The sequence below is a fragment of the Engystomops pustulosus genome, chromosome 3 (assembly GCF_040894005.1).
Source record: "Engystomops pustulosus chromosome 3, aEngPut4.maternal, whole genome shotgun sequence".
In the NCBI taxonomy this organism is placed as follows: domain Eukaryota; kingdom Metazoa; phylum Chordata; class Amphibia; order Anura; family Leptodactylidae; genus Engystomops; species Engystomops pustulosus.
Genome location: NC_092413.1, coordinates 138034498 through 138049188, shown reverse-complemented (window position 1 = coordinate 138049188; position 14691 = coordinate 138034498). Strand labels below are relative to the sequence as shown.

Genomic DNA, 14691 nt, shown 5'->3' with positions numbered 1-14691 from the left:
GGTTCCCTCTAAGATTTCAACGTTTAATCAATTTGACATGCAAAACAAGAAATGATTAAAATGACAAACTCTTATCCAAGATATTTAAAAGTGAAAAGATGTGCATAAAGCTGTACATAAAAAGTAGCCTGGTCTTTTTCCAGACCTGAATCCCATTGAAAACCTAAGTCACACTGTAGAGGCTCTTAAATATGTGGCCTTAAACCTCAATGACCTGAGGGTTGCCTTCAAGAAAATAATTAGTCGACTTGTGAAAAGCGAGAGGAGACATTGTTTCCAAGCTGTCATTGATGCTGAAGCCCTCATGGGAAGTTATTTCGATAGTGACATTTGTTTGACAGTAAAACCACCATTGTTATTGGCTTTTTTGTTTCAGTAAAGTTTTTGAGATGGGGAAATTACCATTGCATGTTTTCACTAAATAGCCTGTTTCATAATAAAAAAAAATAATAATTCCTTTATATAGCACACACAGATTATGCAGCACTGCACAGAGCTTTGCCTGTCCCCAATGGGGCTCACAATATAATCAACCTACCAGTAGTTTTTGGAGTGTGGGGGTAAAACCGAAGGCCCCAGAGGAAACCCACGCAAACATGGAGAAAACATAATATAAAAATAAGTTTTCTATAAATTGTACTTGAAATCCAAAAATCCCTAAGTTTGAGTAGTGTATAAAGACTACTTCTGCATATTCTCATCTATATGTTTCTCTTTCCTTTGTTCACTTGTTCCTGTGTGCAGACTTTTTTTTTTTTTTATTAATACTTTATACCAGAATCTGATAAAACATTGTAGAGTTTGTTTTTCCATTTTTTGTTTTCCTAGTAAATCCAAGTGTAACTCAAATGGATTAATACTACTTGGAAACATCAAGATTTGTTCAATACACTTGTGACTTGTACAGGACAACACAATTACATGCTAGCACAGAGAGGCTTCTCACTCATACAGAAGCACAGACTTCCCACTCTTCCTGATTTGATGACCCACAAAACAGCAGGTGGGAATAAATTCGGATTTGGAATGTCTACTACAATAAAATATGGGAAGAACTAAATATGGGGATTACTTGCTACATTTTTTGAGTTACGGCCAATTGTAGTGAACACTTGAAGTCATGAGCAGTAGAAGCCTTGGGTCTAGTACCAGTATTGTACATGTTTGAGACATCCTTTTTGTCTTTGTAAAGAACAACTTGTGAAGAGACTATGTTGAGCTGCATATGTCTGAATTTTGAAGCTGTAGACTCCTCCTTTTTTTTTTAATCAAGTAACTTTAATTGCCAGTTTTTAACCTATACAACATGGATGCATACAATCCCCCACTTCCCCATGTAGACTCTCTTTTTAACTGTTACCTTCACTGCCGTTTAGCCTGCTAAACTACTAGCACTCATTTAGGGTATGGAATATCCACAAAAAAACCCACAAAATTCCCCTGAAAATTAATGTGACTATTAGTAGAGAAGAGCCGTGCTTTATCTGAGATGAGTTGTTTTTAGAGGCTGGAGGTGAGGCGTCACTTCAGATGCCAATACATGCATCGGGCATGTCGCTCTCTGACCTACAGAACTAGAAATGAAGGCAGTTGCAAATGTAATTACTTTGTACAAGGAATTGCTTTGAGGAGTGTCTCTCTGGGAAGTAGAAATTATGGAACTCCAGTCACACTGTTAAGTAATCTTTGAATTTATTTTAACACAAACTCCAATTGTGACGTTTCGGTCTGTATTAGACCTTCATCAGACTCTGTGGGTACAATAGGTGCATATTATAGTGGGTACAAAGTTACAAAATATACAAATATATACATATATACAAAATTGTTTGGAAAGCATTTCTGATATTCTCAGCACATGTGTGTAAGCCTAATACTTATATTGTGGAATAACCTCATCATAACAATATCATGACGGAAAATACATGATCACCAAAATCTTAAACAAGGTAGTATAGTCGTGCGGAAGGTAGATAGACGTCGGCTTGCCATGGAAGGGACTACTTTGTGAGAAGCGGAAACATGTAATGGGGATCTCCAATCGCAGGGTACATATATTAAATCTGGTCAAGATGACATGATCTGAAAAGAAAAAAACAGCTTACCAGTTTGTTTTATAGAAATGGGGATCAAGGTGGTGGCATGTAGCTCTGGAGCACCGAGAGGCAGGAATAGCGGTCGTAGGCCGCTCTGGGAAAGAGGTGCTGTGTGTCTCATGGTGCCGGCATCTTTAAAAAGCCTCCGTGGAGGAGGTGGGAGGGAACTTCCGGTTTCGGGCCGGAGCACTTCCGGTTGCCGACCGGAAGTCATGGTATATGCGTTCCATTGTTGGAACGCATGTGCGCGCATGCGCACAAGAGATTCGGGTCGTAATGAGCGAGGATCGGGAAGAGGAGACATCGCGGTCGCGATTTGAAGAATGGGTAAGTATCTAGGGATATAGGTACAGTATATGTTTAGTTGATGCAGAAAAGGGGCTGGTTGATCAACATACAGAGGAAGACAGTTTAACGACTTAGAGACTGATGACAGAGGGGTATTGGCTGTCGGAGCAGATCAGAATTAGAGAAAATAGAGTCCGGTATATAGATTATAGGATGAGTGAAATGGGGAAAAGGAAAGTTAAGGCATGGGGAAAAAAAGGGGGGAGAGTAGCACACGGGGGATAGGGTTGTTACCCATCCTCGGACGTGCTGCGCAGGTAGTCCCATCTTCCTTGTCTTATCGTCTCTGTGGGAAATAAGTTGGTACGATGTTATATCAATAGCATATGTATTCAACAAAAACTCTGTATGCTATAGTCCCGGTCCCCCCTACGCCAATACATATATGTCAGACTTCGAGGAATCCTACATCTATCCCAACCACATATTTTCAGAACATTGCCATATTTGGAAACGTTATATAGACGACATATTCTGTGTATGGGAGGGCACTGAAATTTCACTCCTAGAGTTCCTACACTCAACTCAACTCCATCCGACCCGAACTACAATTTACCATCCACCACGATCCCAATAAGATACAATTCCTGGACACATTGGTCAACAAAAACAGCGATGGCACACTCTGGACTGACATATACACTAAACCCACCGATCGCAATAACCTGCTACACTTTACCAGCTATCATCCAAAATCCACCAAAACCTCACTACCCTTTTCCCAATTTAGCAGAGTTGAACGCATAGTCAGCAAACCGGAACTAGTCGATACACGCCTTAAAGAGATGGAAACCAGGTTTACCAACAGAGGTTATCCCACAAACACCCTAGACATCCATAGAACCCGACAACCACGCCCACAACAAGATAAACCACCACGTATTCCCTTTGTACATTCATACCACCCCAGTGCATATAAGATCCACCAATCCATCAGAAAACACTGGTCCATCCTCAACAAAGGGCATCCATCCGTAGTTGAATTTCAACACCCATTCCTACCATGTTTTAAGAGACCCAACAATCTAAGAGATAAACTTGTTAAAGCTGACTTGGGCACAATAACCAAAGTACCCCGACAAACTTTTCTACAAACCCCCAAAAAAGGCACTTTCCCATGCCGACACTGCGCCCAATGTACCAACGTGCACAGAGGTGATTCATTCACACACCCACTGTCAGGCAAACGCTACCCGATAAGAGGATACTATACCTGTGACACAGACTACTGCATCTACCTCATCAAGTGCCCATGCGGCCTTGGCTATATAGGAGAGACAACACAAAAGATACGTGACAGGATATCCAAACACAAATCCACTATCCGCTTGAACAACATATTGCTTCCCATTCCAGCTCATTTCTCAGAGGCCAGACACTCAATTAACCAACTCACATTTCAGATTATCGATCGGATTGAGACACCAAGGAGAGGAGGGGATCGAGTTGCCCTCCTAAAAAAGCGTGAATCCTATTGGATTCACACATTACAAACTCTGCAACCAGATGGACTCAACCGGGACTATAGCATACAGAGTTTTTGTTGAATACATATGCTATTGATATAACATCGTACCAACTTATTTCCCACAGAGACGATAAGACAAGGAAGATGGGACTACCTGCGCAGCACGTCCGAGGATGGGTAACAACCCTATCCCCCGTGTGCTACTCTCCCCCCTTTTTTTCCCCATGCCTTAACTTTCCTTTTCCCCATTTCACTCATCCTATAATCTATATACCTGACTCTATTTTCTCTAATTCTGATCTGCTCCGACAGCCAATACCCCTCTGTCATCAGTCTCTAAGTCGTTAAACTGTCTTCCTCTGTATGTTGATCAACCAGCCCCTTTTCTGCATCAACTAAACATATACTGTACCTATATCCCTAGATACTTACCCATTCTTCAAATCGCGACCGCGATGTCTCCTCTTCCCGATCCTCGCTCATTACGACCCGAATCTCTTGTGCGCATGCGCGCACATGCGTTCCAACAATGGAACGCATATACCATGACTTCCGGTCGGCAACCGGAAGTGCTCCGGCCCGAAACCGGAAGTTCCCTCCCACCTCCTCCACGGAGGCTTTTTAAAGATGCCGGCACCATGAGACACACAGCACCTCTTTCCCAGAGCGGCTACGACCGCTATTCCTGCCTCTCGGTGCTCCAGAGCTACATGCCACCACCTTGATCCCCATTTCTATAAAACAAACTGGTATGCTGTTTTTTTCTTTTCAGATCATGTCATCTTGACCAGATTTAATATATGTACCCTGCGATTGGAGATCCCCATTACATGTTTCCGCTTCTCACAAAGTAGTCCCTTCCATGGCAAGCCGACGTCTATCTACCTTCCGCACGACTATACTACCTTGTTTAAGATTTTGGTGATCATGTATTTTCCGTCATGATATTGTTATGATGATGTTATTCCACAATATAAGTATTAGGCTTACACACATGTGCTGAGAATATCAGAAATTCTTTCCAAACAATTTTGTATATATGTATATATTTGTATATTTTGTAACTTTGTACCCACTATAATATGCACCTATTGTACCCACAGAGTCTGATGAAGGTCTAATACAGACCGAAACGTCACAATTGGAGTTTGTGTTAAAATAAATTCAAAGATTACTTAACAGTGTGACTGGAGTTCCATAATTTCTATACGATACGGGGTTGGGACCCTCTCCAGAGCACCTGAACCCTCCATTCCTAAACCGTGTGCAGCTGAAATCAGAATCTCACCTCTCTCTGGGAAGTGTCTTGGTTTTTCATTTTCCACTCATATCCACGTGATATTTGATTGCATGGCATGTCATACTAAGATTGACCTGCAGCATGGTCACCTGATACCCCCCCCATATACCACACAGACGCCTTATGAGGAATACATCCCTTGTCGGTAGTACAATTATTCTGTTTGTGTATTTATTGTCCTGAGCTATGTTCATGAATGTCACTAGGTCCTGGGATCGGTCACAGAGGCGTATGGAAATACAAAGGTCTGACCTACGTGCAAAGACCTTATAGCTGATGTCAGCTATCTTCTGAACTCTGGAGATGTTGAAGCTCTTATAATTCTTACTGGCTTGGCTTTCATTTAATTTCTGAAATCTTTATTGTTAAATCCATGGAGACAATAGAATACACATTACCTCTTTTTATTACTGCAAATAACTGCTATGGAAATCTCCCCGGCACATTCCAAAAAAAAGCCATCTTTGTAGTTCTTGCATATTCAGTCCTTTTTTGGTAAATTCAGCATTTTGTTTTATGAATTTGTCACTAAAACTTCCATTGTTTTTGGCAGACTGCTTAAGTGTTAGTACAGTGTATAAATTGTGGTACATATGTTTCTTATTTAACATAGCTAAAAATACCAATTACAGGCAGTCCATGACTTAAGAACTCCCAAATTTCAGGGGATCCCTAGTTACAAACAGAGCTCCGTGACCTCTGGTGAAGCTCTCTAGGTGGTGGTAACTAAAAGTACCGTAAAAGTTATATCTTAATAAAACTTTATTTCATATCAACACATAATAAAAACACAGAAACACAACCGTAATATTGTGCCAGTCTTTGGTATATCCGGGGTTACAAACCTATAGCAGAGGTAGATTCCCACTCGCTATAGATTTATAGTTGTAGTCGAGGGTATATTTTGATATCAGAGCTACTGTAAAGTTTCTCTGTTAAGGACATGTAAGTACCGTATATAATCGTGTATAAGCCGAGTTTTTCAGCACAAAAAACTCCTCGGCCTATTTACAAGTCAATTTAAAAAAAAACAAACAAACCCAATACTCGCCCTCCGGCTCACGGATCCTCGTCCTCATCTTTCTTCTATTTCTTCTCTAGCCGGCAGGATCGCGTCCATGCGATCTCCCAGCCGCTGCACACTATGTAAAATACTTGTCAGCTGTGCGGTACTGCTCACTGCTCCTCTCCTGCTCTTGGTACACTTTTCCTTAGGGGTCTTGATGTCAAAGAAGAAAGTGCAGTGTGGTCTGGAAGCAGAAGAGCCATAAAAGGAGAGGATTTATTTATTTTGTCTGCTCTGGGGTCTCCAGTATTATTACTTTTAGGTTGTAGAGGTCCCCAATATTTGTCTGCACTTGCGGTCTCCAGTATTAATAGTTTTGTGGTCTGGGGGTCTACAGTATCAATATTTGTTGGCACTGGGGGTCTCCAGTGTTTTAAGCCTGCTGTGTGGTCTCCAGTACTATTATTTCCTGCTCTAGGCTATTATTGTCTGTTCTGAATGCAGTATTTGGAGGGATATTTATTGCTGTACTGTGATATCCATAATTTCTGGGATGGCATTTTGTGTTGTACTGTGGTTGTTGATACTGATTGCTGATGCAGCCTTTAAAGTTGAGCATTCTGGCCCTTAAAACAATAAATGTTGTTCACCCCTGGCCTAAATCCTTAGATTAGGAATCGAAGAGACATTTAAAGGAAACTTTGAAATTTTAGTACATTTTATGAAATATTTGGAGTCAGTCGGTCTAGTTTATCACTACTCCACCATAATTGTCTGACTCCGCAACTCCAACTCCACAGTCCCTAGCCATTTACTTCCAATTTAACTGCTTGTAGCTCAATGCTCAGTGGTGTAACAAGACTCTAGTGGGAAATTTGGTTCGGGGTCCATATACCTAAACTCACTGCCACCCCCTTCCTGCACGTTAGCCATGCATGCGAATGCACAGCTCCCTACTCATATACCATATATATACTGTCCAGCAGCCTCTGCTAACTCATGAAATGTCCCCACAGGAATCAACACTAAAAAAAACTAACAAAAAAAACTCTGTACGTGCCTCCGGCACACCCTACTGGTCCATGACTGGGGGCCTGCAGCAACTCCTCCTTTGACCACTATTGTTACGCCCCGCTTATGCTGTAGGGAGAGGACTAAGGAGGTTCTCTCGTCAGATTGGTGGATGTATTAAGGCAGGGATACGAAGTGACTACAATAGAGAGACGTATTTACTCCATGAAAACGCAAGATGGATATTTCTGTTTTAATTTTTTTTTTTTTTTTTTTTTTTCACTGCTGAGATCAATTGGTGGCTTTTCTGTAAAGACTCAGAACTTTTTTTATCTGGCAAAATGAAGAACAAGTGGATTTATTATGCCAACATGATTTTTAGGGCACCACTGGATCAGGGCCAATTGTTGTTTTGTATTGTTCTGGTGTTGTGAAACTAACTGACTTTTTCTGGCTAGATAAGTTCTATTCTGTTACAGAAAGCTGTTTTATACTAAAAAACAAAGAGGAAACTGCTTACCGTATTTCTAAAAAATAAATGGGCACAAAATTTCTAAAAGTAACATGTTGTTCATCCACATATCTCTGCAGTATGGCTTTACATACCACCTGCAGGTCTTCTTTATTTACTGTGCGTGCACATTGTCCTACATATAGGAAAGGATCTAAAATGTATTTTAAGGTCTTGTTAAATTGTGCACATGTCTAATCTGAGGAAGCAGTGATGGGATGCTGCAGGCAGTGTACTCATTACAGCAGTGCCTACGGTGCTGTGTATACTTGTGAGCAGCATGTGCATGTCTGGTAATCACTTTGTGGTATGCCTTAGTAATATGGAGGAGGAGAACTGCAACATTCTTCACTAAATGAGAAAAACCCATGAAGTAAATAGTCTCTAATTGTATCCCATGTAAGTGGAGGGGTTTTATTTAAAAAAAAAATAAATTAGAAATGTCTCAAGTTGTAGGAGGATATGGGATGTTTCTTACAGAATGTAGACCTGAAATCATGGAATGTTCTGAGTAGAAATGTTTGCATTCTGCAGCTTTGTCGACAGGCTCCGCAACACTCCATGATTTAAAACTGTATTGTCTGGGGCATTTTCTAAGCTTTTGACTCGTGCCTTTCCCATCTGTATGGAAATCTGCAGCACACCAGGGTCATCATGGCATTGAATTCTGGTATACCTGCTTGTAATCGTGGAAAGAGCAAAGCAATACAGAAATAAAATACTGGTATATGGCTGGTTTGCCACAAACAATATATCTCTATAGCTCATATTTCTCTAGAATATGCTGTGTGACCATTATGCAGAAATTTCACATTGGCAGGTTTCCTTTAACCCTTATGAAACTGATGCATGAAGTGGTAGGTGCATTACTAGTCTTTACATCTGTATGTCCATTCCTGGGTTACTTATGAACCACTACAGAAACATTTGTTATACAGATGTCAAGTCTAGATATCCTCAGGTTGTGGTTCACGCTGAGCCTATACACAGGTCATTACTGAAAATGGAGACCCTAAGAGTAGACCATAATGATACTGGAGCGCCTCCTGAAGAATCCCAAGAAGGCAACTACTAATACCAGTGACCCAGGTTATCTTATCTTGTGTTTAATTAGCACATGTGGTGATAACCTCTTTCAAATGTGTTTTTTATCTTGGTGCTTCATTTGTAACCTTGCCTGATGAAGGGGTCTGTATACCCTGAACTCGCACCAAATATAATTTTTCTGGTTCGCCAATAAAAGTATAACTCCCTTATAAGCACTTTTGTAATTTTTACATCAAAGTATTTAACATCATAGAATGATTTTTCTTGGCTAGAACAGTACTTCTATATTTTTTTTTCTCAACATACTAGCAGTCCCTGGTATCCATAAAGGATAGTTTCTTTGGTATGCATGTCTGAACTGGTATATTTTATATAACTCTAAATATATATATATATATATATATATATATATATATATATATATATATATATAATAATTTATTATATTTTAAATTTTTTGGCTACATTCACACTAACGTATGGGGGACGTATATACGGCCGACGTATATACAGCCGATATACGTCCCCCATAGGCAGCAATGGGCGCACGGCACCCTACGGGAGCGGTATGGTGCCGCACGTTCCGTACCCGGGAAAAAGATAGGACCTGTCCTATCTTTTCCCGTAATACGGCGCCGTGCACCATAGGTTGCTATGGAGAGGGGCGGGGTGAGCTGCGCTCACCTCCTCCCCTCCCCGTACACTGCCGTTGCCCGCTACGGTACAGGCAGGTGGGCAACGGCAGTGTGAATATAGCCTTTGCTTTCATGGGAACAAGGATTATCAATAAAAGTTTATTACAGAAACCTAACAGCTGATCATTGCAGACTGGGACTAAAGAAAAGCATCCACAGAGCTTCACCAGAGGTCACAGTGGGCCGAGAGGTCCTGTATCCTTAAGTTGGGGACCGTCTGTACTGGAGATCCCAGAAGAGACCAAAAAAAAAAAATAAAAAAATCCTCTACTGGTTTCTCTTCTCCTTCCTGCACCACACTGCAGCTGCTTCTTTCCTCCATGTGCCACACTGGTTGTATGCGCCGACATCAGGCCCAGGGTAAATCTGCACCAAGAAATGTAGAGGACCCAGGAGCATTACAATACAGTTGACAAGTACTTACCGATACTGGGGCCACTTCTTTGTCCCATCACAAGCACATACAACCAGCACCAGAAATAGGATGTCGAGCGCCAGGAGAGGGCGCGGAACAGTGAGGACTTCACTCAACGCTACCCGGCCTCCTGCACCAATGAGTAATGCTATTAGTTATGAACTGGTTGTGTATTGTCTATTAGGCTTTTATATTCACTTTATGTACATGCTGAGGAGTGAAGTTCCTAGAGCGACCAGGAATGGGACTGTGGAGTCTGAGGTTTGGCTTGCCACCTCCACAGCCCTGGTATTTACTGTGCATTTTGTTATGCTGTATGGGAAATGTTTGTGTATGTTTGTTTTTTTTTTTTTGTATTAAATTAACATGTAATGTGTCTATTTTTTTTTACAGCAATTTTTTCAACTTGTGAAGTTAAGAAAACTTGGTCTTAGTGATAATGAAATCCAGCGACTTCCTCCAGAGATAGCAAACTTTATGCAGTTGGTAGAACTTGATGTATCACGCAATGGTAAGTAAGCATTTTTATAAACCTTTACATGCTAAAGAGAAGTATAAATAAATTTACCGTATATACTAGCTTATAAGCTGGGAAAACCTATTAACTCGAGTATAAGTCTAGGGTGGGAAATGCATTGGTGCCAGCCCAAGCCCATCAGTATATAGCCCGCCAGTGCCCCTATGTATATTGGCAGCCCATGCCCCCCCAGTATATAGCCAAGCCATTCCCTCAACCAACAAGCCCTCTATTATATACTCAGCCAGCCGCCTGCCCCCCTATACAGCCAGGTAGCACTTAAAAAATAGTCACGGACCTACCCCTGCCAACGGATGAAGAGAAGACCTAAGGAGGGGCACCGGAAAGGTGAGTTTTGCTCCTGAGCTTCCCCATATAAAAGGGTACATGGGTATAATCTGTCCTGGAAGTCCCATAGAAATAAATTGACGGAGGTGAGTGAACTCTGAATTATCTCTGGTGTCTGAAGACTTTTAGCCAATCCTCAATTAAACACTGCCCATTTCTGATACTACTGTACATCTAAACATGAAGCTAGCTATAGTAATGGTTTCTTCCTTTTCCTTTTTTGGTTCATCCTCCCATATGGGTTACATTCTCCTGGTTGGAATGGGGTGGGCTATACACAGTAGTTGTATACATGACGGGGAAAGCCATGTTGTGTAGGATCTGGCAAATGACCTTCTTTAACTTTTTGTTTTTGTTCAGTCCATGTCCATTCATTGAGTGATCCATCAGGTCCAGGTCTTTCTGTGTTTATACAGTGAAGTGTTTCTTAACCATGTGAAAACACAAAATAGAATAAGAACATGCTATATGGATATAAAACCGGGAAAGCTGTAAAATGGAGAAACTGCACTATGTGTTCCCTGGAGATAGGAAGTCATGTGCCCTTGTGCATGAACATAATGTAATTATTGTTACAAATCAAGTTCTTATTCCACACAAAATTTACAGGAAAACTTGACTCGTGCCGCTTTTAATGATAAACACAAGACCAGCTTTTCTTCTTGATTGTGGTCCAGGGCCCTTGCTGAACATTGTATGGATGCGAGAGCACTGATGAAGCCGGATGTGGGGCTTTGAACAGCTACAAGCTTATTATGGGCTTTCAGAATACAGAACAATCTAGTTTAGCAGCTGGTCAGACACTGTTAATACAAGATTTTTGTTCAGGACCCTGGAGCTGTCCAGAATCATTAGTGGTTATTCTTAGAAGACAGAATTCAAGCACTTGAAGACGAGAAGTTGATAAATACTTAAAGTTTACGGAAAAGTTACAATACACTTTATGTATCAATGCCTAACGCTTTCCTAGATCTGTGCTTGCTGTCCTTTTATAGCAAGCTTTAATGTTTACTTCCAGTGGACAGAAATCTCATCTTAGTCATAGAGAGTAATAAGAGCTGTTTGATATAACGAGCCATGAACGTTTGTGACTATGGTCAGATTTCTGTCCACTGCAAGTAAACATAGAAGCTTTCTATAGAATGACAGCAAGCAGAGATCTAAAAAACCGTGGGGAATCTATACAGAAAGTATATTGGAAAATTATACTTTTCCTTACACAAACCATATCAATTATTTGCTTAAAGTGGATGACCCCTTTTAAACATAGAAGCCTTTTTATAGAATCCCTGCCATCAAAGGTTTAGAAAACCATGAGGAATTGATAAAGTATATTGGAAAAGTGTATTACTTTTCATTATACAAACAATAATAATTATTTGCTGAAATGGGAACACCTCTTTAACCGTAAATTCTTCTTGCTGGTTTGCCATCATTTAAAGCATTTACAGTCGTATCATTCAATTTGATGTCTATTTATCAATTTCAGCAAATAGTCCTAAACCTATTCTTAGAGGAAATCAAGTATTAAAATCAAGCATGATAAATCAGTGGCACTTACTCATCCAGGCTTTGTGACTGTGGTAATCTTATGTTTGTTTTCCATGGCCAAATCAATTTATATCACAAATATAAGAAGTGTAAGTACTCCTGGTGTATCATGCTTGATTTTGATAATTTCCTTTTATTTACGGTAGGTTCTTACTTAAATTACTTATTTAAGTTCTTAAGATCAGTGCACATCTTCAGTAGGTAGGTCTTCAGTATTTCCTCCAGTTATTTTGTTTCAAAACCAGGAATAGTCGAACACACAGAGCGGGTGCGAGTCTTTCCAGAGACTACAGAGAGGTAGGTATAATGGAAAATCTTGCATCTGTTCTGTGTGTTCTACCACTCCTGGTTTTGACTCTGAAGACATAGTTGTGAACTGGCCATTAGTTGTAAAGAATTCTATGGAGAAACTGAGCATTAACCAAATACAATCTTTGCCGTTGCTAGATGGATTATGCTGAGCCTGCCTCGTACTATATTGGGTTTGGTCGTGTGACGCAATTAGGATTAACTACTCGTCTTTTGGTTGTGCATGAATTTATACAGCATATGCCCCAGAACATCTGCTCTACACTTTGTAGACTTTGTTTTTCATTCATTCTTTGTGTTCCCATGTGTTTTTCTCTTCTTTCCTGACTAAGGCATATTAAGATGAAAAGCATCCAATGCTGCTTTGGGTTTTTAATGCCATGTCTTATAAAACAAGTTATCTGCAGGGAAGGTGATTTATGGCTGTTTGGTATTAATATATAAAATGCCAGTCTTGGTATGAATAATACATAAGTTCTATTAAAAGGATTAATGTGCTTCGGCTCCTGAATAACCTGTGAAATATCCCAATAAATTTGAATTTATCCTTAATATTTTTGGAGAATATGATGCTTTAAGGCAGATGTGAGTAGCAGCATCTGTTTGCTTTGTTATGTGTCATAGCCTTTTCTGGGAAAGCTTATCAGTTGCCAGACACACTAGGCACATTCAAACTGGCGTAAGTTTCTGCTTGTCTTGCTGCAAGTGAGTGATGAAGTGTGAGCCCTTGTGGCCAATTAGTGGGAGAGCATTGACTCTCCCGGCTATGCAAGTTTACTACAATTTATAGTGTTAGGCGGCTGACTTTGGGGGCTGTTTGGCGGTTAAAGATGCATGCAAATCCTTCCTTCTATTATTACCTACAGAACACATATGATGCAAAATAGGATTGTACTTTGTATTGTATAATGTTTACTTTTGTCTTTAAATATATTGCATCTTTTTTGTGAATATATTTTAGATATTCCAGAAATTCCAGAAAGCATCTCATTCTGTAAAGCACTCCAAGTGGCTGATTTCAGTGGGAACCCACTCACAAGGTACCTGATTATTTGTTTATTTATTTTTACATGTTTGCTATGCATTTTCTAGTTACAGTATATGCTGGGACTCAGTGGGCCCTGCATAGAGAAGACATACACTAGGGATTCAAATTGGAGAACATACAATTTGATAAATGTCAAGGTAATTGTGCAGTCCTATGTGAATATCGCCTAACATGAGTAAAATAGAAGTGTTTTTTAAACTAATTTAATAAATTGTATATATCCTAAAGCACAGAATTCAAATGTAAATAAGATAATTGGCAAAATTAGAGAATTTCTTCAAGGTGCAGTCACATGTTTATCAATGCAACTCTAGTGGCCGGAGGCGTGCCTTGGCCCGATCACATATGTGTTTCCAGTAGTAACCAGCACCCAGTGTTTTGCATTTAAACAATACAAGACACAACATGTTAGTTACCGATCATGTTATAAAATAGAACAATGCTGAACTATCTTCACAAAGCAAGGGGGGGAAAAAAACTGTGTGCTTTCGGATTAAAAGCCACGCATACCACTCCACCCTGTTCGGGAATGGAAGACCCTTAGTGATCCATTCACCAATTCACGCTGTCGGTATCTATCCACCTCTGAATCTTGCCTTCGTATGTTACAAACAATCTTGGATCTTACATAATGGAAACAATTGAATATACTCAAACGAGTTTAAAAATGTGCATACATTCTAAGAGCACCAAGACACTTTGATACATAATTCATCCCCAATTTTTAACCCCTTAATGACCGCCCTATCGGGATTCTACGGCGGTCATTAAGGGTACTTCTTCTGATGCGACGCCTTTCTACGGCGGCGCATCAGAAGAAGATTTCGGGACATCGGGTTATTATAGTGCCGGTGTCGGGCTGTGATATTACAGCCCAGACCCGGCACTAACACCCGGGATCGGAAAAACTCCGATCCCGGGTGTTTAACCCCTTGCACGCCGCGGTCAAGCATGACCGCGGCGTGCAAGTGTGTCCCCCGTGGATCGGACCCCCCCGGTGTGCTTACCGGGGGATCCGATC

At 40.5% G+C, this 14691-nt stretch overlaps 1 protein-coding gene across 6 annotated transcripts in view; it reads left to right on the top strand.

The window, feature by feature from the left end:
- The window catches only part of LRRC1 (leucine rich repeat containing 1), a 165119-nt gene that overhangs the window by 39333 nt on the left and 111095 nt on the right, over positions 1-14691 (top strand). For all 6 annotated transcript variants that reach the window (XM_072142281.1, XM_072142280.1, XM_072142283.1 and 3 more), the window contains exons 2-3: positions 10291-10408; positions 13584-13662. In XM_072142281.1, the coding sequence (XP_071998382.1) occupies positions 10291-10408; positions 13584-13662 (197 nt within the window). The remainder of the gene's footprint in view (positions 1-10290; positions 10409-13583; positions 13663-14691) is intronic.